This window comes from Aspergillus neoniger, assembly GCF_003184625.1.
Source record: "Aspergillus neoniger CBS 115656 unplaced genomic scaffold BO87scaffold_15, whole genome shotgun sequence".
Taxonomy (NCBI): domain Eukaryota; kingdom Fungi; phylum Ascomycota; class Eurotiomycetes; order Eurotiales; family Aspergillaceae; genus Aspergillus; species Aspergillus neoniger.
This window is the reverse complement of record NW_020291143.1, coordinates 472536-499268: the sequence shown is the minus strand read 5'-3', so window position 1 is coordinate 499268 and position 26733 is coordinate 472536. Positions and strand designations below refer to the sequence as shown.

The 26733-nt window shown below is 50.7% G+C and overlaps 12 protein-coding genes across 12 annotated transcripts; 7 read left to right on the top strand and 5 right to left on the bottom strand.

Moving 5' to 3' along the window:
- Positions 1–653: 653 nt before the first annotated feature.
- BO87DRAFT_376443 (v-SNARE protein VTI1) lies at positions 654–2004 on the top strand. The gene is made up of 3 exons (XM_025623302.1): positions 654–1134; positions 1202–1608; positions 1691–2004. Exons 1-3 carry the CDS (start codon positions 955–957, stop codon positions 1776–1778), a joined length of 675 nt encoding a protein of 224 aa, XP_025480052.1. The 5' UTR covers positions 654–954; the 3' UTR covers positions 1779–2004.
- Positions 2005–2046: 42 nt separating this feature from the next.
- Positions 2047–3108, bottom strand: BO87DRAFT_358571 (DSC3 family protein; the record flags this gene model as incomplete). Its single annotated transcript, XM_025621475.1, has 1 exon — positions 2047–3108. The coding sequence occupies exon 1, from the start codon at positions 3058–3060 to the stop codon at positions 2047–2049; it is 1014 nt and encodes a 337-aa protein (XP_025480051.1). The 5' UTR covers positions 3061–3108.
- Positions 3109–3308: 200 nt separating this feature from the next.
- BO87DRAFT_458926 (uncharacterized protein) lies at positions 3309–4455 on the top strand (the record flags this gene model as incomplete). The annotated part of the gene is made up of 3 exons (XM_025628905.1): positions 3309–3703; positions 3767–3995; positions 4054–4455. The coding sequence occupies 3 exons, from the start codon at positions 3309–3311 to the stop codon at positions 4267–4269; spliced, it is 840 nt and encodes a 279-aa protein (XP_025480050.1). The 3' UTR covers positions 4270–4455.
- A 483-nt stretch (positions 4456–4938) lies between these two features.
- BO87DRAFT_458925 (Zn(II)2Cys6 transcription factor) lies at positions 4939–7635 on the top strand. Its single transcript, XM_025628904.1, has 9 exons — positions 4939–5054; positions 5115–5237; positions 5294–5382; positions 5441–5548; positions 5616–6154; positions 6212–6485; positions 6535–6710; positions 6760–6946; positions 6996–7635. The coding sequence occupies exons 1-9, from the start codon at positions 5014–5016 to the stop codon at positions 7457–7459; spliced, it is 2001 nt and encodes a 666-aa protein (XP_025480049.1). The 5' UTR covers positions 4939–5013; the 3' UTR covers positions 7460–7635.
- Positions 7636–7959: 324 nt separating this feature from the next.
- On the top strand, positions 7960–9196 carry BO87DRAFT_334269 (phytanoyl-CoA dioxygenase family protein; the record flags this gene model as incomplete). Its single annotated transcript, XM_025620438.1, has 2 exons — positions 7960–8656; positions 8726–9196. The coding sequence occupies 2 exons, from the start codon at positions 7960–7962 to the stop codon at positions 9013–9015; spliced, it is 987 nt and encodes a 328-aa protein (XP_025480048.1). The 3' UTR covers positions 9016–9196.
- A 486-nt stretch (positions 9197–9682) lies between these two features.
- isa1 (Fe-binding Fe/S cluster assembly protein ISA1) lies at positions 9683–10746 on the bottom strand. Its single transcript, XM_025623301.1, has 2 exons — positions 9884–10746; positions 9683–9822 (listed from the first exon to the last, which is right to left on the bottom strand). The coding sequence occupies exons 1-2, from the start codon at positions 10566–10568 to the stop codon at positions 9785–9787; spliced, it is 723 nt and encodes a 240-aa protein (XP_025480047.1). The 5' UTR covers positions 10569–10746; the 3' UTR covers positions 9683–9784.
- Positions 10747–11651: 905 nt separating this feature from the next.
- On the top strand, positions 11652–14298 carry BO87DRAFT_358561 (ARMH3 family protein). Its single transcript, XM_025621474.1, has 8 exons — positions 11652–11858; positions 11915–12037; positions 12095–12175; positions 12224–12377; positions 12432–12544; positions 12593–12927; positions 12976–13386; positions 13447–14298. The coding sequence occupies exons 1-8, from the start codon at positions 11778–11780 to the stop codon at positions 14108–14110; spliced, it is 1962 nt and encodes a 653-aa protein (XP_025480046.1). The 5' UTR covers positions 11652–11777; the 3' UTR covers positions 14111–14298.
- Positions 14299–14541: 243 nt separating this feature from the next.
- BO87DRAFT_396831 (MRG family protein) lies at positions 14542–15900 on the bottom strand (the record flags this gene model as incomplete). Its single annotated transcript, XM_025625268.1, has 4 exons — positions 14542–14753; positions 14806–15190; positions 15303–15534; positions 15737–15900. The coding sequence occupies 4 exons, from the start codon at positions 15898–15900 to the stop codon at positions 14542–14544; spliced, it is 993 nt and encodes a 330-aa protein (XP_025480045.1).
- A 952-nt stretch (positions 15901–16852) lies between these two features.
- Positions 16853–18726, top strand: BO87DRAFT_396830 (uncharacterized protein; the record flags this gene model as incomplete). Its single annotated transcript, XM_025625267.1, has 2 exons — positions 16853–17415; positions 18231–18726. The coding sequence occupies 2 exons, from the start codon at positions 16853–16855 to the stop codon at positions 18724–18726; spliced, it is 1059 nt and encodes a 352-aa protein (XP_025480044.1).
- A 1363-nt stretch (positions 18727–20089) lies between these two features.
- Positions 20090–20844, top strand: BO87DRAFT_376436 (Dabb family protein). Its single transcript, XM_025623300.1, has 2 exons — positions 20090–20423; positions 20549–20844. Exons 1-2 carry the CDS (start codon positions 20322–20324, stop codon positions 20759–20761), a joined length of 315 nt encoding a protein of 104 aa, XP_025480043.1. The 5' UTR covers positions 20090–20321; the 3' UTR covers positions 20762–20844.
- Positions 20845–21180: 336 nt separating this feature from the next.
- Positions 21181–24126, bottom strand: BO87DRAFT_50870 (putative GTPase activating protein (Gyp5)). Its single transcript, XM_025629339.1, has 4 exons — positions 23970–24126; positions 22353–23906; positions 21347–22288; positions 21181–21291 (listed from the first exon to the last, which is right to left on the bottom strand). The coding sequence occupies exons 1-4, from the start codon at positions 24000–24002 to the stop codon at positions 21229–21231; spliced, it is 2592 nt and encodes an 863-aa protein (XP_025480042.1). The 5' UTR covers positions 24003–24126; the 3' UTR covers positions 21181–21228.
- Positions 24127–25174: 1048 nt separating this feature from the next.
- On the bottom strand, positions 25175–26697 carry BO87DRAFT_334251 (Rab geranylgeranyltransferase BET4). Its single transcript, XM_025620437.1, has 4 exons — positions 26578–26697; positions 26414–26524; positions 25768–26356; positions 25175–25691 (listed from the first exon to the last, which is right to left on the bottom strand). The coding sequence occupies exons 1-4, from the start codon at positions 26584–26586 to the stop codon at positions 25318–25320; spliced, it is 1083 nt and encodes a 360-aa protein (XP_025480041.1). The 5' UTR covers positions 26587–26697; the 3' UTR covers positions 25175–25317.
- Between the last annotated feature and the right edge of the window lie 36 nt (positions 26698–26733).

The window sequence follows — 26733 nt, the reverse complement described above, 5'->3', positions numbered from 1 at the left end:
ATTTATCAAGACTACCATGTGCGCTCAGATCCCAACCTGCTACGCGCTCTTGTCCTCATGTGGCGGCCAAATGTGATCGCATCAGATGACAGACACAGCTAGGGCGACTCAGTCGAGTATTCAGGGAATGGATGTTCCTTGATATTAAGGCAGATCTACCGAAAAAAGAGCCCAAACGAAAACTGGGGTAGATATGTGACCTGTCACTAGTGAGGGGGGCCTAAGGAAATAGGGCCATTATATGAGTCGAGGAGGAAGCTCCACCGATCTGAGACGGAAATAATGAGGGGGGCGAATCCTAGAGAAGTTAATTGACCACGAGTCAGGGGACCATTCTCCTCGAAGGAATGGAAAGGAACAAGCCAACCATAATGTTAGCCTCCCATAAGCGAGGTGAGCGCTGGGACCCTGGATTGGGGGAGGGGCATTCAACGGCACGATGAATGGAATCCATACAATGGATCTGTTGGTCGAACTTGGCGCCAGATGCGATGCAACGATTAGACTAATAAGTTAGTCTGCTTTAACGGCCGTTGAGCCCGACGACGTCAGCCGGATCCCTCTGCCTCGGCCGCCGATCACGTGTGCCCGTCGCCGTTCCTGTCATCGCCGCAGGCCAGCCAGTTGTCTCTCTCCATGCATCTGCCTATCCTATCTGCTTTCCATCCAGCTGCATCTCCGTCTGTCCTTCAGATATACTGGTTTTGTTTTTCGAGCTGGTTCTGGTTCATTCTCTCATAGACCGTGTCATTCCCTCCGTTGATTGTCTCAATCTCTTTCCCGGAGCAGCACGGGCGCCGCCAGCCACCACGGAAGATAAGGTGGCTACTCCGTACTACTCTCTCCACTTACTTGGATCCGCAACCCCTATCCACTGATTAATTCGGTCTCGGTCGGCTGTGCAACATAACCAAATACTCTTCAACCTACGCAAACCCCCCATCTGATATCATAATGTCGAACCCGTTGGACACCGACGCCGGCTCGGAGCTCTTCAGCAGCTACGAGACCGAGCTAAAGCTGGTACAAGCCGATTTGAATCAGAAGCTGGACCAGATCGCCGAGTCAAGCGGTGAGCAACGAAAGTCAGCCATCAGGCAAGCCGAGAGAGCCCTGGATGAAGCCACGGAATTGGTATGTTCGACTAGCTTGTCAAAAAGCGCATTCCGCGTCATTTCCCCACTAACAAGCGGGAATACAGCTAGATCAAATGCGCATGGAGAAACAGAACATCCCCTCAGCAGCACGATCGAAGATCAACACGCGCGTTCGCAACTACGCTACCGATATCGATGAGGCAAAGCGCAAGTTGAGGTCCCTCTCCGATGACCGCAAGGCGCTCTTCGGCGACCGCTACACAGATGATCCGCAGGACGAACATCTGGAACAAAGACAACAGCTCCTGTCTGGTACGGAGCGGTTGGAGCGCAGTTCCGCCCGGCTCCAGGAGAGTCAGCGCATCGCCCTTGAAACGGAGGATATTGGTCGCAACACCTTGGCCGACTTGAACCAACAGCGTGAGACGATTATGAATGCGCGGGGTCGACTGCTCGAGAGCGAAGGATATGTGGACACCAGTATCAAGACACTAAGGGGCATGGCCCGTAGGTACTGTCCCCCTAATACACAAGGACATTTGCTTTGCTGCTTGTCACAGCCGCTTGGTGCCCAAATGCTTACTGTCTTCTAGGATGGCTACGAATCGGTTGATCACAATCGCAATCATCACAGTCTTGATCTTGTTGATTTTCGCCGTTATCTACAGCAAGTTCCATTGAGCGTGGGTTTGGAAGGCGTTATTACCGGTGGCCTCTCTTTCATTTCATTTCCCTCTTAACGACACCTATAAGTCTGCAGTCGCAGACACATCACGCAATGTTGTATGATAGCAACCCATCAGCTTTAATCAGGCGCCATGTTACATGTTCTAGTACCTCGCACAATTCCGTCGACAAGCCAAGCCCTATGATGTCTAGAAAACTTAGAGAAAAACCAATAACCAAGGGTATAATACATGGAAAAAGAAACCAAACAAAAAAAAAAACACTAATTCATAATCCTCATCGCCCCAAAAGCAATATTAACCACGACCCCAACAAAAACCGCCAACCCTTTCCTCCAACTCCAGACCCCCTCCTCCCTCCTCAACCACATGGCACACCCAACCGGCCAAAAGAACCCCATCACCGCCCCCCAAAGCATATCATCCATCGCGCCCCTCGACCCAGCCCCAAACCCCCCATCATCCTCCGCAAACGACACCACCCCACCATCCCCGCCCCCTCCCCCAGCCGCCATAGCCGCCGTCGACCCCTCATCCATCCACCGGTCCTCCAGCTCCCGCAACTCCGCCCCCGACGGCATCGTATCCGGGGTATGCGACACCGACTGTACCGCTAGAAACTGCGACCGGAGGCCTGCCACCTCGGCGGGTGTAAACCCCGCCGAGAGTAACCGGTCGAAACCCCGCGGGGCGGGCGTTGTAGTACTAGCATCACCACCATTCTGTACATCTTTCTGTCGGTGTCCTCTGGCACTACCGTCTTCATGATGAGTATCTGATGGTGATTGTTCTTCGTCATCGTTGAGTGTAGATGCGATCGACGCTTCCGCGGCAAGATCGGCCGCTGAGAGAACGATATCGCCGATGGAGCAGTGGATGTAGAGACGGGGATGGTCGCGGACGGGGGCTTTGCCTTTGCGGTTGGGATCGGAGGCCGGGTCTGAGGTGGTGTCATTGGGCGGGGAGGATGTTGGTGGTCGCGGGGACCGCGTGGGTGTGGGAGGGAGTTTGAGGGATACGGAGAGAGGGGTCTTGTCTTCGAGGCCACGGCCGGCGTGGATGAGGCGGAGACGGTGAGAGGAGAGGTTAGGGGGGAGACGTGTGCGGATGAGTTGTTTTAGGCCCGCGGAGGTGGTGGTTTCCGGGGAGAAGATGTCGAGGGGGAGGTCGGGAATGGAGGCGGAGAAGCGGATGGTCACGTAAAGGGGGTTGGTGGTGGAGGTGGAGGGTGGGAGGTCGAGGGGCGGAGGGGATTTCAGAAAGGATGATGATGCCATTGTCTATGCGTCTTGTGGAGAGGTGTACAGGGTGTGAGATGAAGATTGAAGCCGGCGATGTCGGTACGTCACGGCTTGCTTGCGATAACCTCCGATAAGGCTGTTGCCTGAGGTCTTCCGGCGGTTGTGCACGTGATTTATAGTTTGGGGAGGAGGACGTGTGATTGGCTGCACTGCTCCCCAGTTTAGTACTTGTGTTATCGACATTGTCAATGATTCAATGTTTTGAATCCGTCCTACCATCCATCATGTCTGTCTCTGAGCCCGCAGAACGCCGGAAGCTACGTAAAACTCTACGCGCATACTGCGATTACGTCCAGGAGCTCGAAGTTCATGAATTCGATGCGCATCGAGGAAAGCTCCATAAGATTAGTATCTTGCCTTTAGAGTTAGAAGAAAAATCCGATGCTAGGCCTATCTTCTTCACGCCCTGTTCTGCCTCTATAATGGCCGATCCTGTTGAGAGCATGACAGGAGAAGGGAGAGAGTTTATTGAATTTGATTCATTTCCTGAACATCACAGAGACCCACTATACTGTTCACGTTTCCTTTTGGACCGGTTTTCTGGTTATATTTCCATCTGCAGTGACTTTAGCGATCGTGACGAGGCTTATGAGCTCAAGAATCTGCAGTCAGATCTCAGGTAAGCATCAGCTCTTGCCGTTTGCCTATTGATATTATATTCTTGCATCTGACTACACAACAGCATTGATGAGCCGCCTCTCACGAACTTGCATCAGTTTAGCTACCCTGAATGGCTAACTGTGTGGGCTACCAAACTTGCCAAGGGCCCACAACCCCATATCAAAGCATTTGTTTGCAATAATATGAACGGTACAAACGCAAAGGTCCTACGAGGAGAAGTAATGGTCACTCTACGCTTGATGATCGCACATATGAAGTCTGTCCGCTTTGTCGAGCAGTTGACTGCACCGGTAAAATCTGTCTCTCCACTCCATCAGAATACCTGAAACTAATCAAGCCGCCTCCAAGGTCCTGCTTTTCTCGTTTATGGGCCCCCAACATGCTCGGCTGATCGAGGCGTATTTTGACGGCAACTCGCTGATAATGCGTCCGACTCGCCTGTTTGACCTTCGCAAGATGGATGCGGATGTTATCAGAACAATGGGCCAATGGTTCTTTGGGATGGCAACCGGGGAAACTACGAGATTGTGGGAGGCGGGATCTCGGGCATGTTCACGGACATGATTCATGATTATATAGTGACCTTTCTTTGATTCTGTTTGGCAAATGGGACAGTTGGGATATATGGCTGGGATCCTTTTTTTCCCGGAGGCGTCCTTTCTGATTTGGCGTTCATAGGCAATATGGGGTCGGTATTCATGCGGACGAAGGCGCTTTGGTATCTATTCCAAATACACATGACTTGCTAATGGTACAATATTACTAGAATTCTCAGGTCAGGACGGACGTCTATCCTCAACTGACCTTCGACTGTTGTCAAGCTTGCAGACAATTGAACTCTGAAATTCCGTCGCAGGTCACTCAGATACAATATCGTACAGAGACTATCTTCGACTTATAGGGGGTCATTCGCTCTCAACTATGTCAATTCGTATTCCATGGTAAGCGCTCCTTCGCAAGCCAAGCCCAAAAAGTACTGGACCTGGGCATCATATTTATGTCTAAACTTCATTTGTGCGATATTATCAGAAGACAGAATCCAGTGTAGAAAGACGGACGAAGATAAGCAATCATACGCGTCTTTCCCGAACGGGTAACTAGTTTGGAGAAAAAAAGACATTGTCTGTGGGTTTTGATAAGACCGAGCCGGTCTCGTGATCGGCGTCTTCCCCTCATCCTCCTAGCTTATCATAATCCCTCCTTCCTATCCAAGTCCAAAAGAGTCAAAATGTCCTGAGATACAATCATCGTGGCGGACTACTCGCTTGCCTAAGGGTCTACTCCTTGGTGTCTCGGGTGATCTTCACGATGCAAGCCGAGCCCCGCAAGGTAAAACGAACGGCAAACGCGTAAGAAACCTGCAAAGTAATTTGGAAACTAGCTTGCCGATGTTGACCCCGCTTATCCAGATGTATTGCCTGTCGTCAGAGCAAGATCAAATGCTCTGGGGTCGAACCATGCGCCAATTGTCAGAGACGCGCTGTTCCTTGTCGGTTTTCCGAGGAAAACCGTAGGGTTCTGATATCGGAACGGTACTTTTCCAAAGGATCGGATGGCTATGGATCATACGATGCTCATAATGCGGCAGGTGCCTCCGTGAGTTGCAGACACAGGCTAAAGAGCAGCATGAGACGACGAAGAAACGAACCCACGATGTTGCATTCGAGGAAGTCGAAAGTATGTATATGACGCGGGCAAACTCTGTTGTCTCCTCGCTGTAGTCTTACTCTGTTAGATGTTCTCGGTTCAGAATCGCGTTCTCCAGGTGCAAATTGGCCCAGTCCATTTGGTCTGCCCTCAATGACGATGAGGAACACCCATGATAATCGATTATCCCGATGGAGTAAGACCAGGCACTCTCCTCTCTGATGTAATCCTGGTTGGTATGCGCATGCGGCTGACCTGACTAGTCTGGCTGGCTCCAACATCTACTTGGTCTTTTACCGCTCGTCTTACTTTGATGATGTCTCAAAGGCTGCATCCGGACGTGGCCTACGATATTCCCTACTATCTTGATGGAGATATCTATCCTCTACAGTGGAAGTCGTCTTCTGATGCTGCTCCTGACATCAGCGGTCTCCCGTCTATGGACTACGCTCTTTATCTTTTCAACACAGTCAAGTTCCATTTGGGCCAGACTTTCCGGCTTTTGGACGAGGAGACTTTCACAGCGCATATGCAAGAGTTCTACTACGGCGATGCAACCAAGAAAGCAACTGATAGTCGGCTGTGGTTCATCCAGTTTTTGCTAGTGTTGTCCTTTGGAAAAGCGTTTCTTGACCAGTCTAAGAAGAGAGACCCGCCAGGTGCAGCATACTTTGTTCGTGCCATGTCTTTGATGCCGGATTACAGTTCTATATGGAGAGATACCCTTCTGGCCATCGAGGTCATGGCTCTAGCAGCTTTGTATCTCTACTCAATTGATCGACGAGAGTCAGGACACCTTTTTGTAAGAACCTGGCTTGCTTTCAGAATTGCGCGGGGCGGAAAATCTAACATATTACAGGCTAGCCAGGCCATCCGGATTGCGCAACTTGAAGGTCTACACACGGAGCTTCCGGAGCAAGAGCTGGGGGCAGCAGCTGTTGATCGCTGCCGTAATCTTTGGTGGACACTGTACATTATGGACCGCCATTTTTCGTCATCACTGGGCATACCCATGATTGTGCATGATAGCGATGTCACAGCATTAATTGATTCCCCAACACGATCGTGCCAGAGGAACGCTATGCTAAGTCTGAGGGTGAAGCTATCGCGGTTATTGTCCACAATACTTGGCAGTAGGTTTTTTATCACCATTACGAGAGGATATCGACTCATGGACGATAGCCGTTTATAGGACTGAGAGACGGCCCATCGAATCCTTCATTGAGAAAACGAAGACTATTTTAAACACTATGGCAGATCTAGCTCGGGAATTGGAGGACTTTATCAATACCAAATTCGCAGGCCCGGTTAACTCCATGTCGAAAGGGATGCGCCATATCCTCCTGCTATATCACGAGGTATGTCTGCCTTCGAGCAAACCAAAATCCAACTAACTCATACTACTAGTGTGTCATCGTTGCCACACGGCCCCTCCTTCTAGCCGTTCTACGGGAGCGTCTGGATAAACTTGGCCTCCCTTTAGAATGCTGCCGCCGGATTGTCCCTCTCATGGAAACACTGATGTCAACGGGGATCAACTCAGCGACCAAAAGTCTACAGTTACTTAAAGCTCTAGTGGACGAGGGCCTTCTCGGTGGGCAAAATGCAGAAAGAACAATCATCAGCTACTAACCGCACCACAGAATCATTCCTCCCCTTCGACCTGGAATTTACGTACGGCGCCGCTATCCACCTCACAATGGCCAGCGCCCTTGTGCCTGAATTAGCCGGACAGCGAAGCTCCAACCAACAAGCACATCTAATTCTTGATGAAATTATTGGCAAGGGGAACCGCGTAGCCGAAATTCGCAAAGCTGATCTGACTCGTCTCGAGACCTTGTTCGAGGGACTAAAGGAGCGGTATGCGAATGCGGCAAATCACATCAGTGCCACTTTAGTTCCAGAGACGAGTGATGATGCGCATGAGCAGGATCATAGGCCAAATGACAACACCCAGTTACCGTTCATCACTGGGGAATTGAATGTCTCAGAGGATGAGTTGCCTGAGCTTGGATTAACATCTTATGATATCGCAGCCATTGTGGATCAGATTGATTACAATGCGAGCCCGTCTTTCTGGCTAGCTCAGGAGGGGGACGATTTGTGATGTATGGTATTAACCAACGTATATAGAGTCGTGTATATGGAGCTTCGAGGTGGTGGAGCTTACACTTGCATATAGGGTGTTGTTAATTTTATCGAGAGCAGTAGCAGAACATCTGCACTGCAACTGAATATACACTCTAGATAGCAACTATACTACACTCAATACAATAACTCTTGACTGATAATAGTCATATTTTCGAGCTACACCCGAAGCGGCAGCACAGAAACAGACAACACCATCACTGTACTAATCCATCAGTCCATCATATAATATCTCCAGACCAGTGCAGTAGATCCAGCCACAGCATCTATCAATCACACATGTCAGCCCTATCATCGGATATGCCACCCGATCTCCGCAACGCAGCCGAGCCGACCCGAGAGGGGAACTATATCACCCCCTCGAGACATGGTTCTAGATACAGAGACTACCAGCATCATCATCATACCAGACAAACTAAACCATCTACATTTCAAGAACCAGCAACGATAACAACCAAAATGACCCGCCTCCCCCTTCCCACCCCACCCCCGATCCCAGCAACCTACACCCCCAAATCCTCCCTGCGCACGATCCCCTCCACCACCCCAATCGAATACATCCTAGCCATCCTCTCCCGCGACGGCGGCGTGATCATCTCCGACTTCATCCCAAAAGAAGACCTCACTGCCATCGACACCGAACTCACCCCATGGACCAGCACCAGCACCAAGAAACCCACCTCCACCTCCACCTCCACCTCCACCTCCACAACCAACGGCGCCTTCACCACCATCCCCTCCCAAACGACCCTCATCCCGGGCCTGGTAGGCAAATCCCCCACCATAGCCCGAATCACCGCGGAGCACCCCACTCTGGAAGCCCTACGCACGCGCATCCTCGTCGACGAATGGTGCATCAACCGCGAAGACAGCGTGGAGCCGAACCGTCTCGACCCGTTACTCAGCCTCAGCGTGGCAATGAACATCGGGTACGGGGCGCCTCGTCAGCTCCTCCACCGGGACGATAATGTGCATCATGTGCGACATGAGTATCGCGAGTGGGAGTGGGGTTGGGACCAGGTGAGTCAGTTTGGGTGTCTGATTGCGGGCTGTGATGTTAGTCGGGAGATGGGGGCCACGATGTTTGTGAAGGGGAGTCATCGGTGGGGGGATGAGAGGTGGGCGGAGGTTGGTGATGGGGAGGTGTGTTTTGCTGGTACGTTACCTGCCCTACTTACCCCTTAATTAGTATTGTTCTGATGTCGGTGGAGTTGGGTATGGGTAGAGATGAAAGCCGGCTCAGCGCTGATATTCCTTGCCTCGGCGTACCATGGAGGAGGACATAACTCGCTCCCCGGGACGGTGAGGAATATGTATGGGTTGTTCTTTTGTAGGGGACATTTGCGGACGGAGGAGAATCAGTTCCTGGCTATTCCGCGGAGTGTGGTCACTAAGATGAGTCAGAAGATGTTGGAGTTGTTGGGGTATAAGAAGCCGACGACGGCGTTGGGGATCGTGGATAATATTAGTCCGGATGAGGATGTTGAGGGGGTTTGGGAGAGGGTGGTGCGGTGAATTTTCTTCTTAGAAGGGTTGATCAATTAATTTATATATTGTGGTTTGAGGTTGTTGTGTGTGGAGGTATGATTACTGGAAATTGAGATGGCCAGTGTTATCAATAGGTTAGGGGGGTGTTAGGAGTAATATGGTTGTAGTGGAAGTAGGAGATGTAGTAGGTAGAGGTGATAGTTGCCGCTGGTCGAGATAGTAGACTTAATGTATTCTGTTATGAGCACTTCATATACTATCGGATGAGGTGCAGGCGAAGCCTGGGTATTGCAGGGATCGGACAGGCCATCCGACATTTCATTCAAGTACTCCGGATCTTATCCAAAGGTCCGAAGGAACCGAAAGGCCAATGCTGCATGTGAGTTCGGTGACTTTAGTTCTAATTCATGTTATAGTTTTTACTTGATGTTTCTATGGTACTTTGGAGATTATGTAGTCATTTCAGTTTGTTGTTGTATTCACGATCGTCCGACATAAAGTAGTAATAAAGTAATGATTGATCACGGCTTGTGTCGCTGAATCTTCAACCAATGTTGCCTGCGGTATCATGCAGTGCCGTCGATCATATGACAAAGTAGATATATTGCACAGTAGTGGGCTCATTGCCCGGGAATCAATGTATGTCCAGCATGAAGCAATTAAAGAAGAGATTATCCGAACCCGCCAAACCCGCCACCAGTAAAACGCCGGCCAATGCACAAACGCGAGAAAACCCATGAATCCGCATAATTATGAACTCGAAACATATGAAAAGTGCCAATTTCAATTTCATAAATCAGACCATGAAGGATTCACCGCATCCACACTCTTCCTCTGCACAAGTGATACGTTAGCAGCCGTTTCTGGGGTTTCCCGCGGACAAAGGGAAGCTTACTAATATTCGGGTTGCGGAAAACGAATCTCCTGCTCAGCTTGTCCTCCTGCCAGTCCATTTCGCTACCGATGATACTGAACAATGCCTTGCTGTCGATGAGAACCTTGACACCGTCTTGCTCCACTACTTCGTCGAAAGCACCCGGCTTCTCCACGTACTCCAGGTGGTAGGCGAGACCGGAGCAGCCACGGTTCTTCACACCGACTCGAATCAGCTTGGGTTCCGGCTGTGAGAGGAGTTTGCGAAGCTGCTCAATAGCCACGGGGGTCAGCTTCATCGCGGCCTTCCTGGCACGCAGCTTGCGCCGGGGCTTCTCTGTGGGTTTGGCGGCGGTCTTTTCGGCAGCAGCAGGAGCGGGCGCAGGCTTGGACTTCTGGGCCTCGCTTTCCCGGAGGCTGAGGTCGGACAGGCCCTGCTGGCCGGGCAGCTGAGGCTGGGACATCTCACGAAGGGAAGGGAAGTCGGCAGCGATGGAAGTGTCAGAGATGCCCGTGTTCCGGGGCGGCGGGAAGGAGGTGGGCAGCGAGTGAGGACGGTAGGCAGTGGCAGTCTGCAATTCGCGCTTCGAGGACCGGTGAGAATTGCCATATGAGGAGAATAGACGGCAGGTCTGCGTCGAGCGTCTGGAGGACGACTGTCTGAGCCAGGTGAGGATCGTGGCGGATGATGTCACCGGCGAGGGCATGGTGGCTTTGCAAAGCGACATATTGGGAGAATGTGATGTGTTTGATGAAGAGGATGCTCTATACTGCAGTAGGAGTAACGAGGAGCTGAAATGTCATGAATCTAATCGTTGTGTCGTCGCTGAACGAAAAGGAATATGATGGAAAAGTGGAAGAATGATGGTGAGTCGGAAGTTGAGTCTGTTTGGGAGGCGGAAAGACTGCCGGCGGTCGGTTAAAAGGTGCCAGGGCCAGGACCCGACGGGCCAATCAGCGTGGAGGTGTTTCTACACAGCGACGGTGGCGCCACTGCTGTGGTCTCAAATGAACGCCTGATCGAAGCCGGGATTGTTGGGGAACTGTCCGTTGCAATCTAAATGGCCCCTCTGTGACCCAGTGATCATGCAGCAGTCCCGTTTCCTTTGATTTCTTTGACTTTGTTCATTGCTGAGCTGGCCCTGCGATTGCTACTTCTTTACTGTGATTGGCCCGATGCTCTTCACCGTTATTACTAACACGGCTGCCTGAGTAACCAGTCACCACACCACAATGAGTACCTCAGGCGTAAACCATGACTAATGGGATTCTGCTTTGTTTGATGTTTCAGGGGGACAATACAATAATGAAGGACCCGGGGAGCAACGGGAAAGAGTCGCTGATCCTTGTCTATACGTGACTATAGCAGAGTTGTTACGCACATGATCTCCTTTCTATATGGGAGCATTCTATCTACCCTTGACTCTCTATTGATGTCAGGTCATGCATCAAATTTAATGTTATTAAGTGTCTCGTTTCACATGCCCCTGATTATGTCATCTTAAGGTCGGCATGAGCAGAGGCACGTGTTGTCACTGCAACGACAAGAAAGTCAAGGTACAGAATAAATGAAATTACTATCATCATAATTTATGCTGGAAGAAAGTAGGAGGCTTAGACCTCTCCCACTTTCACATAATACAAAGCAAAACCGTGGCGCCTTCATACATAAACCGTGGCTGGTGGGGGAGCAGGGGTGTTGCGTGGCTGGTGTGGGCTGGCCCGAATAGGCAGAAAAAGAGAAATGAAGTGGTGGTCGAATAAGCTGGCGACTACCATTTCATGTCCACTTCCAAGTCCCTCTTCCATCGGCCCGCTTGCTATTGAATCTCATATTGGCTCTTTAAACTTCCCATCTGTGATGCTGGCAGCGGTCCCATGTTTAACGCTGACCGCCACTCCTCTCACCTAACGCAATGGAATCCCCCTTAACCCAACAAAGTAGACCCGAAACCTTCAAGCCTAAGATCGTGCAACTATACGAGAATCTATTCCAAGTATGTATCGTAATCCCCGCGGCGTATATACCACTCCAGCTGACCCAATTTCTTAGACCACCGACTATGCAGAGCCATCAGAGGGATTTTGGCGCGAGTTTTTCTTGTTGCCCCCCGATCGTACTCGGCTTACTGCGGTCTTGAACCAGCTCAGTCCTGACGAGACCCTCAACTTGCAGGTGCGTCACCACCATGCTTGGTTTATCAGCAGACAGTCCCTCATAACACTCTAGCAGATCCAAACACAGCAACTCTTTGCTCGCGCAATTCGCGAAGCTGCCTCCACCTCCAGTCCGGTGAATTCCTATGCTCTAGAGGTATGTGCATTGCCCGACGACTGTCATCACTTTCTGACTATGATCTAGACCTTGACGATCTTCTTAGCATGTGTCTTGAAGAAGAAGTACACCAACCCCAGCTCAGATGTTATTACTGTTCTTGCTGGTCTCGACCACGTGGACCATGTGATCTCCAACTTTGTCACTGTCCTGGATGGCATCATTCGGAACGGCAGCAGCTGTAAGTCCCTTTTCATGAGCGACATCACTTCGACCGTGCATTAACGAATACCAGATGATATCCGTCTCAATGCCATAAAAGCCGCCATCGCCATGACTAGCGGGGCATACAAGACAAGTTTGGTCTCTTACTTCACACACCGGGACCTGTTTCCTTCTCTCATGAAGGTTTGTTACTTCCCAAACATTCCACAACCAAGCTAATCTTCAATCAAGTTCGTCCAAGAAACGGAGGCCCCAATGCAAATGTTCGAGCCATTCGTGCTTTTAGGTTTGCTAGCAAACTACAACAAGTTCGAATTCCAAAATCCCTACCAGCTGCGACTCGATGACTTTGTCAACGAAGCCAGTATCCAGAAGATTGCCAAGGGGGTTAGTCTCTCCTGTGGTGCTCTGCGAAACGGCTATGTAGCAGTGCAAGATGACTCTCCGGAGGGCTGGTCTCTCGTCGGTACCCTGATCTATTTCGGATTGGGTGTACTTGCTCCGGGCAAGAAAGAGAAAGCCGGCACGCCAACCGCAGAGGAAGCCAAAGATCTGTTCGCAGCACTGTAAGTCTATCCTAATTCCTAGGGGCTATCCCCCGCTAACAACACTAGACCGGCCCAACAAGCAGCGATCCTCCTTGCCACCTACGACTTCATCAATGCCAACAAGCTCTTCGGCTACCACCTCATCAGCGCGGCTCCCGAGAAGGACAACGAGGAGACACCATTCGCCTCTTTCCTCTCCCTCACTTCCTACCTTCTACAGCACGCCTATCGGTCCCCAAGAGTCGCCCACTACGCCGAGCTGAACCTCCTCACCCTGCGCATCCTCTCCGAAGACAGCACGCTATGCAAGCAACTCTGCAGTGAAGAAAGCAAGCGCAGAGTGCGCCTCTGCCGCCAAAGACAGCCATATCTCCCTCTCGTCAACGGCGATCGAGTCCTAGTAACCGTCATCTTCGACATTCTCATCGACACCCTAACCCACAATCTCCGCCGCCGACTCGACGTCAACCTCTACAGGTACCCCTCTCCCTTCTTCCGCCTCTCCCCAACATAGAACACAAAACTAACTAGTAAAAGCCACTGCGTATCAATCTTCCTCCGCCTCCTAACCTACCTCTCCATGAACAAAATCCGACTCACCTACCACTGGTCTGAACTCTGGCGCACCCTCCTCTCCCTCACGCGCTTCCTAACTACCTACGCCCCGGACTTAACCAGCAACCCACACACCACAACCCTAACCACCACTCTCATCAACCTCATCGCCTTCTGCGTCTCCTCCGGCGACACCTTCCTCCCAGACCCCCTCTCCTACGACGACCTCTTCTACAAGCTCGTCGAAACCGGCCCCATCATCACGCGCTTCCGCGACGTCTACAACTTCAAGGCACCAGCATCCGCATCCGCAGGCGCTGATACCAACAAAGAAGTCCACGTAGCCGCCATCGACACGCTGATTTCCGTCTCCACGCACTTCTACACGCTGTTGTTCGTGGATCCGGATCAGAATACCGAAGCAGCGGGTAAGAGTGGAGAAGCGGTGCCGGTACCGGCGAACCTGAAAAAGAATCTGAGTCCTCGGGAAGTCCATCGAATCATCAAGCAGGGGTATGAGACGTTGAGCATTCAGCCGCCGGAGGGGCTAGGCGCATGGACGAGGTATCGTGAGGCGGATTGGAAGATGGAGTTGAAGAGGGCGGCGAGGTGTGCGGTCGATGATGCGAGGGGGTTGGTTGTTTAGGTTGTTAGGACGATGCTGCTCTTGTGTTTCTTCATGAGTGTCTAGTGGCTGTGGTTTGTGTGTGTTGCTTGGGGTAGCGGATTAGATACTAGGTGATGGTGGAAATCCAGTTCTTGTTACTTTTGTTTTATACCTTCGCTGGCCAGTATTATGTTGAATATTCCCTGAGTCACACATATTGAAATAAGTGATTGAAATTTCAGTTCCGCTAGCTGAGTGGATTCCAATTCTATCCTACTAATGGTACAGGGAAAAAAGTATGATCATCGCCGTATCATACATAAAAGCAACTTCAGTCTTTGCTAACTAACCATTTGTCGCAGCCCAAGTCGGTCGAACGCGATCGAATTAAAGAAGGGAGGAGATAAGATATGCTCGAAGAAAAAAGGTGGAGAAAAAGCAAACGCAGAAATGAATCAATGGCCACACGTCTAGACTAAACGCGATGTCGCAGTCCCAGGAGTTGGATTCGGAACGCCACGCGACTTCTCGATGTATTCATTGCTCGCAGTCATGTATCTCGTGGCAAAGTATCGGCTGGAGTTCTTGCTCAGCCAGATGGTGAACTTGGACAGTTCTTCACGGAGTCTATTCGTTGACTGGAGGTCCATATTTGTTTGTGCGATGAGCTCGGGCATGGTTGCTATGGAGTATCTGTTAGCCATGTATATGGCAGATTAAGACAGAAAACCTACCAAAAAGACGAGTCAGGTGCTCTGCACCGTAGATGTCGAGTGGTCCCTTGTCGGCGTAGTCGCCCGAGCCTGCCTCCCACTTTTTGCGGAGAGCCCGGTACTGCTCGCGTTCAAACCGGTAAAGGAGGACCTTGTCAAGCGCTTTGTCGAAGTATTCACGCACACCCATGACGACTTCTTCAAGGACGTCCGTATCAGCCGAGCTTGTGCGCTTGGGCTTCTCCTCATTGACGTAGTCGTCCAGGATCTGATTGACCGGGGACTTGGCAGGCAAGGCCACGACTTGCTGGTTCTTGGTGACATTTTCCCAATCGTCCACTAGGAGAGACTTCAAATTGTCTGGCATTACGATCCTTACTGAAGGCCGCACGTAAAAGCTCTCCTCCTGTGATGACACGATTAGTATGTGTGATCAACAGTGCTGCCCCTGTGCGCACCGTCACTGGCGGTGTGATAGGCTACGGGGAATATTGAAGGCAATAATGCAGCAGACTTACCTTTTCGATATCGTTGTCACGAGCTCTCTTGGTTCCGCGGCCAGGCACTGAGGTTTGCCTTTCCTCGCTGCCTCGGGCGGAACTGCGGTCGGAGCCTCCCCTCTTCTTGACAGAGGCTTTGGTGCTCTTCTGGCGGAATGCAGCCTCTGCCTCACGACGAAGAGTGGTGGCTAATTCTCTGTTTTCCTCCGTGAATTTACGAAGGCGGTCTTGGGGAACCCAGTCATCCCAGCTGGAAAGACATAACAAATGTCAGCAATTGTGGCTCTGACAAGGACACCTCTCCGTTCCGGCGTGATGGTGGCTTCACCGGCAGAAGGGATATTGCGCGAACCCTGTCCTTCTGCCATGTAGAGTAGAATCACAATTCCAACCCAAGACAGGAGGTAAGAGAATTCGGAGAGATGAAGGGAATAACACTAGGTTAGACGTACGTATTCTTCCAGCCCTTGTAGTGGACTAGATACTCATAAGGACTCTTACGGTCCTCTGGGTCTGTATGCCTCAGGTCAAGGATCTTGGCCTCGTACAGAATTTCATGATGAAAACAGAGAACCCTCTCGTCCTTCTGGTAGGTCATTTGGCTTGTTGGGGCCATTTTGAGATGAAGTGGCGCGTAGACAGATCAAGGGGTGTCTGCTGTCACTGAGGCGTAGGATGCTGTTATAGCAAATCAAAATACCAGCCACAGGTTTCACCAGCTTGATCGCGAGAAGAAACAAGTAGAAACACGGAGTAGAATGGTGAGACAAGTATTCAAAGTCTCGTCAAGTCAAATTTGCCTCTGCGAAGCACGTGCACTGAGATGAACAGTGACTGAAGCAAGCGAATAAAATGGCAACTGTGCGCACACGAGCAGGGAAGTGATGTGGCAGATGTGAGTCTTCACTAGGCCTTGCAGACAGCCAGCTTATAATGATTCTGGCTGGTTTGGAAGATAGTTGATTGGCTCCAAGCAGTGTCAGAACCTCCAATATAAGACAGGAGCCGGTGGTCTCACAGTGAATAGCTGGTTATTCCCTGGTTATTTCGGGAAGATGGCCGGAACAAAACGAATCTCTCCGAGTCAATGCCAATTAGAAAGGATAATGGGGTTGCAGAAGTGGTGAGGGTTCAAAGCATGTCGCGGTTGGGACAAGAAGAGGAAGCGGAACGACTGAATGAGGAACGCGTCCAAAAGGGCAAGTCACGAACTTTCCCGGTTAGTTTTAATTGCTTTGCCCGCCGCCATCTCATCTTCTTCTTTCTTTATTCCATGAACACCAACAACGTATCATCAACTAATTTTGCTTAAAAACCGGCTACGGTCGTTTACTTCAGCAAGCTGAGCGCTGTTACTCTATCATTGTGCCACCCTAGCCACCTTGGTGTTCTGGTAACTGGATCCGCGCAAGACGCGATACACTCCGATTGAGGGTAACACAGCAGCGACAAGACAATATTACCTCAGAAGGTGAACCAAAGGAAGCCTCCAGAGGGCAAATTAGCTACTTTGAGTGTTAGCCATATTTTATCGAGTGTTGGCTGCGCCATTCTGCTATTCAATCACCATGGCGCCTACGGAATCCTCAATTCTGGGCAATTTTCTGCTCTCACCGGCTCCTTTGCCGACGATCATGTCGTTACAGCAGTTTACTGAGCTCTTCCCAAAGCGTTTGCGGTCTCATCCGCACATCAGGGCGCTCTACCGCGAACTGCAAGAGCTACGGGAAAATGACATGGACCTCGTCAACGGTAACATTGACAAGGAGGTTCGCCAGGGGGAGACCCAAAAAGCAGAGCTCCGGAAGTCCGTCGCTAAAACAGGGGTTGACGGACTCAGCTCTAGCGATCAGCGTGAGATGGATATGGATGTCCAATTGTTCGGACAAACATCGTCTTCCGACTATCATTCACCATCCAGTCTCCTGGATGCCATGGAGAAGGCCATCTCGGACATTGACCGTCAAGTTTCTGAGACCGATGAGGAAGCAACAGCGATCTTGACTACGCTCAACAACACGGTCGGAGAAATGAGCGACTTGCGCTACGGCAAGATGCAAGGCCCCGCCGGCACAAGCGGCGAAGACATGGTGAATGAAGCCATCCGAGGCTTGGGTCATCTGGAAGATGCGTGCTATCGTAAAACTTGAGCCGTATATGGCAGACGCATTACTATTATCGAGGATAATCTTCTCACCTCCACTTGCCTAATTGTCAGGCACGAATAACTTGCCTGCCTGCTCGAGTTGCATTGGCCAGATGCCGCAAAGCAACACTGCAGCACGGGTACATACATTGTGTGAGACCAATGTGCTCCAGCTCGGCAAGGCCTCTGCTTCCTTGGACTAGACTCCCTTGAATGTTGGCAACCATTGACCGTTCTCTCAGAGCCTGACCAACCGCATGTACGTGCATATGGGTGATGATTTAGACAGGATCATACCGGATTTGGGGGGCGGTAGAACAAGTCAACAGCACGTGTTCGCTTCTCTATATACAAGATTTGCACAGGACGACTACCCTATTCATGATATACAGTGTCCACATCGTTACGCTGCTGCTCTTGTCTTCTCGATGAAGTCGAAGACTCCAGTGCAGGATAATAATCAATCCAGCTATCAAATTGACAGTCTATCATCACTGTGTCCCAGCTTCGGAAGTCATAATATCTGTAAAGTGTAGCTTGCAAATTACCTTGGCGTCTTTAAAACCAAGCTCTTAAACCATGTGCAACTTCCAAAGCCGCCTTCATGGCACTACCTCCCAAAGAGGAAATGCCGATAAGATACGGGATTGGCGTGACGCGCTAATCTTAATCTCTCTTTTCGCAACCTCCAATTCCAAGCCCAATTGCCACGCCCTCTATTTCCTACTTTATACACTCCCCTCACACCAAAACAACGAGCTCGGTTACTCTTCCTTTCAAAATACTTTTCCGAACGACAGTGATTCCAAAATGCCATCAATACCCCTCCACCCTCGCGCGTCCAATCCCTCCGCACGCGTCAACAATCCCCTCCCCCAGCTTCTGCAAACCCCCTCCGGTCTCGCCCTCCTCGAGCTCCAAGGCACTATCAATATCCCCTCGCAAGAAAACAGCGAAAACAATGAGTCATCAGGTTCATCACCCGACGGTTCCGGCAATCCCAATGGTGCCCCCGTGTTTGAAACCCCCATCGGCAAACTCATGTTTCCCGATTACTCCCCGCAGTTTACGGCACCAGACGATACAAAATGGATGAAGAGGGTCTATCTATATGTTGGAAGGTATCAGCGAATGACCGGAGAGGTCAAAAAGCTACCACAGCCACTTGCAATTGTGCAGCGGAGACAGAAGGAATTGGGTGCGGCCGCCGACGACAAAGAAGAGTTGGAGATTGTCGAGATCGTGAAGTACAAGATCTACTTTAAGAGTAGGCCAGAGCCTGTCAATGATATCTGAAGTGAGATTCTACGGATTAAAGCCGGACGAATCGGCGGCTTGGAGATCTCGCGTTGCGCGGGCTGGATATGGACACATTGAACGCAGCGTGTGTGGACAGATTGGGTCCGTCGGAACTCAGGCGTGCTGTTCTAGTCCTATCGAGGATATCATCCATGAACCGTCGGCCGCTTAGCGCTGAAATCCATGCCCGCTTCCTTTGGTGATGGAAATCAAAAGTCGGTCTCGCATTGCAGTCGATGGGAATGATGTGAAAATACTAGGTTGCTATCAGTAGCTATAGGCCATCCTCCATCTCTGTTGCCATCGATGGAGTCTGACTTCACAACCGGAGTCGCGACTCCCCAGAGGAGAGAAGGGCTGGCATGAACTCTCACAGGCCCGTTCGTGTCGTGTCAGGCTAAACTGCTCGATATGCTGGGAATGCCTGGCAGAAGGCCATCTATAACACCTCGAGGGTGAACCGTTCGCCTACCGGAGTCTAAAGGCGCATTGCTTTATGCGATTTTTATGAGTCCATTAAGCAGAGTCTTTCATGATGAGGGCGAAGCTCACGAAGTTGATGAGTTAGTCGACTTCTGCGCTGTCTATCCCACTGTCCAAGATATGCCATGATGTTATCGAAGTGGTCATTCGACGGCGTGCGCCTAGCATGGTCTTCCCTCGCCCTACAGACTATCATCACGGCGACCTGTGATAAGGCTCCTAGTGACGGGCGCGAGCTGTATAATGATAGAGCCCAAAGCAGAGGCTCCATACAAGGGCAACTTGGAGGACAAGAAGTATACTAAGCAGGTAGTGGATTCTCACAAGCTATTAATTACTACATAGTTCAACACAGCAGGTATATGTGCAAAACTTGAGTAGCAATTATATCATTGAGCATCTGTAAACAGGCAATAATTTCAACGAAATTGATCATCCACAAGTAGAGAGTAGTCGAAGTAGTGGCCAGCCTGGTAATATTCCGCCATCCCACAGACCCGAGAAAAGACATACCCGGGCGGAATCATTTCCTCACCCCCAATTCCGCCAACCCATTCATTTCGTCCCTCGAATGCAGAACATCCCATCCTGCATGCACGCCTCCTGTCAGTTACATTGCAGTTGACATTCATGCAAACCAATTCCTCATGTACAGAACTATTCAATCAATAACTTCACATATCACCAAAAGTCTCAAGTAGACACCAATAGCACAAACCCACTCCCCCCACCAACATCCGTAACTACCTTAGATCCGAGGGAAACCAAGCTCCCCCATCCGAACATCCGTCGGAAGCCGACACGAAGATCCATACACTCATTCCCAGCAAACAATCCATTGTCCCTATTCTCTACGACCAACCTTTCTCCTACCGAGAGCAAGAGCAGAACATAATACTAGTTGTCTTTTACCCCGCAGTACCCCCCCTCCATCATCGGATATATCCATACTTACCAGTATAAATACCCCTCTATCTCCCTCTCCCCTCCACCCCCATACCAACCTCCCTCCTAGCATTATCTCATACACACATTATCATAGACACTGAAATTAACAAACAAAAAAATCAGTGTTCCCCCGAAGAACCTTCACCACCTTCACCCGCAAAATGGCCCCTATCGAACGCATCACGCTCTTCAAGATCCCTAATGACGCGGACCGCGATCGCGTCTTAGAGCAGTATAAGGTTTTGGCTAAGACCGCTGTTAAGGTATATCCCCTTCTTTCCTTTCCCCTTTTTATATTTCACTTCTTTCACCTTTTGCCTTTGATAGTAGTATCTATTCTATGCATGTATATATATGCAAACACTGACTTATGGTATACTATCTACAGGACGGAAAACCCTACATCCTCAGCTCGGCCGCGGGAGCCTCCATCCCCGATGAGCGCAACCAGGGCTGGAATCTGTCTGTGAAGACGACGTTCGCGTCCCTGGAGGATATGGTCTACTATGATGAGCAGTGTGAGGCGCATAAGGCGTTGAAGGCGGTTGTGGGACCTGTTAGGACAGATAAGTTGACGACGTTTTTTGAGAGTGTGTTGTAGATATTCATATTTCCATTATAATGTTATGTGTTTATGGATAGATGATAATGGTCAATGGTTTGTTTCATGGTATACATCTATTGGTTCATGCTACTACTTCACATTTAGTTCTGTTCGGCACATAAAACAATAATGCCATCATGTCACAATGGTGAGAGGAAAAAGGGACTGTTCGGTATGTGTCATGAAGTGAGTGCTAGCCATGTTGTTGCTGCTGCTGCTGCTGATAACATAAGAGAGAACAACATTGATACAATTAACAAAGATAGTTTCTTCGCCCGTGGTTGCCTTGAACATAAACATAATTACCCAACAAGGCTTTCTCCCACGCGTGCCAACCGCTTAAATGTACAGATAGTAACAGAGATGTAGTTAATCATGGTTGGAAACTGGACGAAGAAAAGCAAAGCAGCGAAGCCAGGCAACACCCGCTAAACTCAGGTTAGAATATATCTACATCCCGCTGCTCAGTTGAGAGCCTTGCGAAGATCGCTCCATTTCTGTTTCAGGTTCTCGTGTTCATCATGAATCTGGTGCAGTTGGGTCAGATGTCGTTCACTTGATCGCAAATTGATGGGAACTTACCTCAGCCCATTTCATCTTAGCCTCGACCAGCTCCTTCTCCATCTCGACCATCTGTTCAACCATTGACCGATTCTCGTTCTGGACTTCCATGTTGCGCTTCATGATGCGGTCCATCTCAGTCCGCAGCTTCTCCTCGACTTCGGCCGGTTGTTTATCCACCACGTTCTTCAACTCGGTCACCTGCATCTTCATGGCATCGTTCATGTCCGTTAGTTCTTCGTTTTCCACCTTCAGGTGCACCAGCTCGGATGCAAGCTGTACGTGCTCCTTGTCTGATGCTTCGGCCTGCTCCTCTAGTAGTCGGATACGAGCACTCTGAGTTGCAACGGTGTGCCGAAGGTTGTCTAGCTCCTGCTCACGCTCCTTCTCGGTCCGTACCATCTCCTCCCATTCCGCCGTGTACGCGCGGATCGTCTCAGGCTCCAGAGGGATGGCGCAAGCGTCCTGGACCATGATGTCGGCGCGGTAGACTTCCTTGTCCGCGGCCCCAGAGCTTCCGAAGAAACCAGACTCCAAGAGAGATGACGCCGAGGGCTGCTTATCAATGTAAACGTCAAAGAGGCGCTCCTTCAAAAAGGTTGTTAACGGTGCCATGTCCCTCATGCCCAACAGCGTGTCTGCATTTCTGCGCATGATCGCCAGGGCAAACTTCAAGATGGTATTCTCAAGGCCTTCTTCGAAGATGAGATCATAGACGCGAAGAACCAGCTGAAGAGGGAATCGGTAGGCGAAAAGCGTCAAGAACCACTGAGTGGCATACAACTGAGGGGGTACGCCCCGCCGCCGGAGGTGACAATAGAGAGCCGGCTCCACGTCCTCCAGCAGGCGTTCGAACAGATATAAGCTGCGATGGAGACCTGGCATGTCGTGGATGAACAGCTCCCGCAGTCCGTACTGATTCATAAGCTTCACGAGGAGCGTAAATGCTTCAGCCTCGTCCATCTAGATAAGTTTAGCATCAGCAATCATGTTCTTGATGCTGTAGTAGATAGGTAGAGCTGCTCACATTGAATAGCAATGGCATCACAATAAAGTTCATCCCCTGAGCATATCCCACGGCCTCATCATACAAAGCGTATGCCTTACAGAGCCCAAACAACCCCTCTTGGTTTCCTTGTGACACGAAGTAGCGTGAATAGCTTGTGCGAGCACCGAGGTCACGACGAATCGTCTTTTCTAGCTTCAAAAGCGCGGCCGATTCCTCTTTGGCCTTCTTCTTCCGAGCCGTTTCGTTCGCGGCCTGCTCTTTGGACAGCTTCTCGGGATCCAACTCCTGGGAAGGACTCGAACCGTTAACCGAGTGGGCCACCGACGCAGAACGCTCCGATCGAACAGATGAGCGAGATGAAGAGGCTGTTGAGTCCTTCTCTCCGTTAATGGTACCATTGGGGCTGACCTGCTTCTCCTTGTCCGTGCCACGGGCAATGAGCTCCCGGTATACTTCCTCAAGCTCGGGGTTTCTGCTGTCGGCCAGAACCTGCCAGATCACTCCTCGAATAGTTTGGGGAATGCCTCGTTTGATAGCGGCATTCAGTTCATCCGAGTTTGCCCCTTTCAACGCTTGCGCACCATTGTTGACTAGTTGCTGCCAGAGCTCCCAGTCTACCGGCGCAGACGCGTCAGTTGCAGAGGTTGAAATACCCGCAACAGTACCCGGGGCAAGTTTGGGGTTGACGGTTGACGCTCCATTAGGCGGCGACGTCGCCCGGGGGGCGGCCGCAATGCCATTCTCCCCTTCTTCCGGTATGCTGGGCGGAGGACTTCCGGCCGTGAAACTTGCACGTCCCGACGCAACGCTAGCCTCGTCATTCTCCGACACGAGTCCTTCCTCTCGCAACCTGAGCTGTTTGAACTGGTCCTTGAGGCTGCTGCGCCTCGGCTTTCTATGGCCTAGACCATCAACATCCTCCCCATCGTGGTGACGACCCATTTCCGGATTGCTGGCAATAGTTGATATGGATGCGGCCGTATTCCGACGTGGTTGTGCCGGAGGCGACTTGGCGTCCTTTCCGCCCGACGAGCTTCGAGACAGCCATGCAAACGGGCTGGTAAACGATCGAGTTGGCGGAGGGGGCGGTGCAACAGGGGCTTGGTTCTTTGCGGTAGAAGCGTTGGATGATCCTTGGAGGCGCGAACTGTGGGACGACGTGGAATCTCTAGAGGATAAAGGAGGAGGGGTACCGGAGTTGAGCTCCTGGCTCAACGGCTGGTTTTCAGTCGATTCATCGTCCTTGTTGCTACTGGCAAGGTTCACGTCGTCGAGAGACGTTGTTGATAGCCTGTGCGCAGTCAAGAGTGGAGATTTCTGGAGTTTCTGTTTGCGAGGGGTATCCTCCGCTTCTGATTGTTTCTCCACGCTAGCATCATCTGTCTCCTCGGCCGATTCGTGCTCTTCGTGAGAAGTCGCCGGTAGCGGGGGAGCTTCCGTCAATTGAGGCGTGGCAACATTCGATCCGCTCGGGGGGCTGTCTGTCAAAGACCGTGTGGAAGAGCTTTGGGGAATGGAAACGTTCAGACTGCCGTGGGTGTTCGGGGCTTCGGGCGCATCGTCAAAGGAATCCTGGTGCGAATAAGATTATGAGTCTTTCTTCGTGATCGCCAGGTTTTGGTGAGAGAAGCTTACACCTTCGTACTCTGCGCTGTTCCTAGAAGACATATTGGGACCCGACCACCTGGGAGGGTGTCCACTATGTGAAACCAGCTGGTTTCTTCAATCCAATTTCGATCAACAAGAGAGAGGCGACCGAGACGAAATTCGATGTGTTTGATGAAGTCCAAACAGCGATTATTCCATGATAAGGACCGAGGATGACGAAGAAAACCGGGTGTGTCGGGCGGGAGCCACAAGCTGTAGCCGAATTGTAAATTGAGAGGGAAAGGGGAGAGGTTGGATAAGATGGGATAATGGGATGGAATGGACCCAGAGCCAGCGGGTGGAATTCCGGACTTCGTACCACGGGACTGGCAGGGGGAAAGATGTCCGCAATGGAGCCAGGAGGGATGGAGAGTGGATTTATGGAGATTCCCTCCTTCGTTCTTCTCCCGTCGGCAGCAGAACAAAAAGGTCAGGTAGAGAACGATGTCAAATCACCGTTGCTGAGGAATGAAAGTAAGTAAAGTAGAAAGTAGTAGTCAACGGGAGATCCCCTGGCAAAAGAAAGATGGGGCTTGGCGAGACTCTCTAAACCCCGTGATTCGGATGCTGCCTTCCCCCTTAAACTAAACTGCTTACTGTCACTACTAAATATACTAAATAAACATCCACTGGCAGGCGCTTCTTTAAGTCACCCACTAGTCTGCCTACACTACGACTTTAGTCCCTTAGCCAGCCGGCAATAAGGACGTATCAAGCCAGCAGTGTTGGAGCTAGTGCTGGGGGGGAAGGGGGAAAGGAGAGAGAGAGAGAGAGAGAGGAGAGTAGGAGAGAGGCTGTTCCTTATGCATAGAAAACACCTTCACAGCCATGCTCGGTTGGAAGAGAATAAAGACGGGCTGGCTGGCGGTTCGACAGGTTACTTAGACTACACTACTGTACTTACGTCTGCACTCGCATCAATTCTGTGGTCGGGATTTATCAACCGGCGATGCGCGGGTTCCTGCCAGGTGAACCACTAAAATGATTCCGGGGCTGCATTAAGTGCCCATTCTCCCGCCCGAGTGAGACCAGCATTGGGCATTTCCCCGTGGACACTTGTTATTCTGAAACTCACCAACAGAAATCCATCGCGGTGGTTGGTCCCACTATGGAGCAAGTGCTGCAGCTGCTGCCCATCATCTTTCTTCCTGTCCTAGGTCCGCCCCCTCCCATCATTGCATAAGAGGGGGAGAAAAGAAAAAAAAAGCAAGGAAAAGTAAGTTGAAGATCGGAAAATCTTTTGTCAACAAAGCAAAAAAATTATTCCCCCCGCAGATGGCGTCTATAGATTACTATACATATCGCATCGGCAAGGGATGAGCTGACCATGACCGGCTCAGCGGCTGAGGGAGTGTTCAAAATCCAGCCACCGTTGGAGTCGCAGCGGGTCCAGCTTCTTCAATTCCGACAGCCAATCCTGCACCTTCTTTTTCTCCTCTCCACTGGGCGCTCTTCCCTCCACCTTCCACGCCAACATCGTACAATCAATCAATGCTTGGTAAATATACTTGCAATCCTCAGCCCCATCCAACATATCTTGGATCTCGTCGATTTCCTGTCGGAGATAGTCTAGGCGTTCGGCATCGCTCAAGTGCGGTGCCAGCGTCTGGTTCGCCACAGATGGATCAAAGACGCACATTAGGTTCTGATGATAGAACCATAATGACTGGTCATACGGGTCACACAAGGCACGATGGATCAAGTCCAATTCTTCCAGTATGATATGTCAACACACATACTTGTACGCTGTCTCCAGGCCACGCAAATGACAAAGGGGATGACGTACCATTGTCAAGCATCGCTTTTCGCTCCGCATCGCTAGCGGATTTCTCATTCAACATGCGCTGGATGAGTTTCGTACGATAATGCCAGGCCGAGAAGTTTGAGAGGTTAGCCCCAATCATCTTCTTTGCATATTCGTACTCTGTCTGCGTCATCTGTTGCCCTTCCTGCTCCTCCGATTTGAGCTCTCGCAGCGTCTCTACGACAAAGCGTCTGTAACCCCAACCGTGGAAGTTTCTGCTGTCGAGGGTAAGCATTTTCCCTACCAGCCCCAATTCCTCCTGCCAGAATTTTTGCGCAGCAGGTACTGGAAGCAGACGCTTGGCTTCATCCAACAGCCAAGTACGGTAGTTCCATATCCAGTAGCATTTGGGAAAGCTACGTAGGAGGGGGACCGTGAATAGTAGGTCATTCTTGATTAGTGTCGCAATCTGCTCAGCAGTTGCTTCGTTTGAGTCGGCTGAAGCTGCTCGTGAAAATTCATTGCGCAACACCTGGCGCCGATAGTTCCAAACGGTATAGTACTCCGGGTTGCTGGTCAGTAGTTCGGCTATTTTCTCTAGAGTCTCTGGCGTATATTGTTGTTCCGCGATCTATTCAATCTCTATCAGCTAGCGCTGGTGATAGCTTGCTTCTTGCATATGGTCTACCTTTTCGCGGACCGACTGATCAAGTTGGCGGTATTTCTCGATTTTCTGAAGCTCTTTCTGCCGACCTTCTTCGGTCTGCTCGCCTTGGAGCGAGTAGCGGGGAATACCATGCTGCCCGGCGGTTAGCGAACGGTGTGTGGTGCCTTAGGGAAAGGTGTCATTACGGCTGCCATGCCGAAGGATGCTTCTCTCTAAATATGCGCGCGTAATGAGGTGTACAGTGGACAATGTATAGTGGGCGGAACTGGCAGAGTCAGGAGAGAAGGCCGCACTTTATCGATAAGAATACTTGGAGACGATGCGGTTGCCTGAATGGGCGA

Coding starts and splice junctions, on each gene's coding strand:
- BO87DRAFT_376436 (XM_025623300.1), top strand. CDS start 20,322: ATGGCCCCTATCGAACGCATCACGCTCTTCAAGATCCCTAATGACGCG. Junction 20,424..20,548: donor TGGCTAAGACCGCTGTTAAG/GTATATCCCCTT, acceptor TACTATCTACAG/GACGGAAAACCCTACATCCT.
- BO87DRAFT_376443 (XM_025623302.1), top strand. CDS start 955: ATGTCGAACCCGTTGGACACCGACGCCGGCTCGGAGCTCTTCAGCAGC. Junction 1,135..1,201: donor TGGATGAAGCCACGGAATTG/GTATGTTCGACT, acceptor GCGGGAATACAG/CTAGATCAAATGCGCATGGA. Junction 1,609..1,690: donor CTAAGGGGCATGGCCCGTAG/GTACTGTCCCCC, acceptor ACTGTCTTCTAG/GATGGCTACGAATCGGTTGA.
- BO87DRAFT_50870 (XM_025629339.1), bottom strand. CDS start 24,002: ATGTCTTCTAGGAACAGCGCAGAGTACGAAGGT. Junction 23,907..23,969: donor ACAGCGCAGAGTACGAAGGT/GTAAGCTTCTCT, acceptor TATTCGCACCAG/GATTCCTTTGACGATGCGCC. Junction 22,289..22,352: donor TGATGCCATTGCTATTCAAT/GTGAGCAGCTCT, acceptor AAACTTATCTAG/ATGGACGAGGCTGAAGCATT.
- BO87DRAFT_458925 (XM_025628904.1), top strand. CDS start 5,014: ATGCAAGCCGAGCCCCGCAAGGTAAAACGAACGGCAAACGC. Junction 5,055..5,114: donor GTAAAACGAACGGCAAACGC/GTAAGAAACCTG, acceptor CCGCTTATCCAG/ATGTATTGCCTGTCGTCAGA. Junction 6,947..6,995: donor AGTGGACGAGGGCCTTCTCG/GTGGGCAAAATG, acceptor ACCGCACCACAG/AATCATTCCTCCCCTTCGAC.
- isa1 (XM_025623301.1), bottom strand. CDS start 10,568: ATGCCCTCGCCGGTGACATCATCCGCCACGATCCTCACCTGGCTCAGA. Junction 9,823..9,883: donor TTTCCGCAACCCGAATATTA/GTAAGCTTCCCT, acceptor TCACTTGTGCAG/AGGAAGAGTGTGGATGCGGT.
- BO87DRAFT_358561 (XM_025621474.1), top strand. CDS start 11,778: ATGGAATCCCCCTTAACCCAACAAAGTAGACCCGAAACCTTCAAGCCT. Junction 11,859..11,914: donor TATACGAGAATCTATTCCAA/GTATGTATCGTA, acceptor CCAATTTCTTAG/ACCACCGACTATGCAGAGCC. Junction 13,387..13,446: donor CTCGACGTCAACCTCTACAG/GTACCCCTCTCC, acceptor AACTAGTAAAAG/CCACTGCGTATCAATCTTCC.
- BO87DRAFT_334251 (XM_025620437.1), bottom strand. Junction 26,357..26,413: donor ATCAGTCGGTCCGCGAAAAG/GTAGACCATATG, acceptor GAGATTGAATAG/ATCGCGGAACAACAATATAC. Junction 25,692..25,767: donor AAAAGCGATGCTTGACAATG/GTACGTCATCCC, acceptor TCATACTGGAAG/AATTGGACTTGATCCATCGT.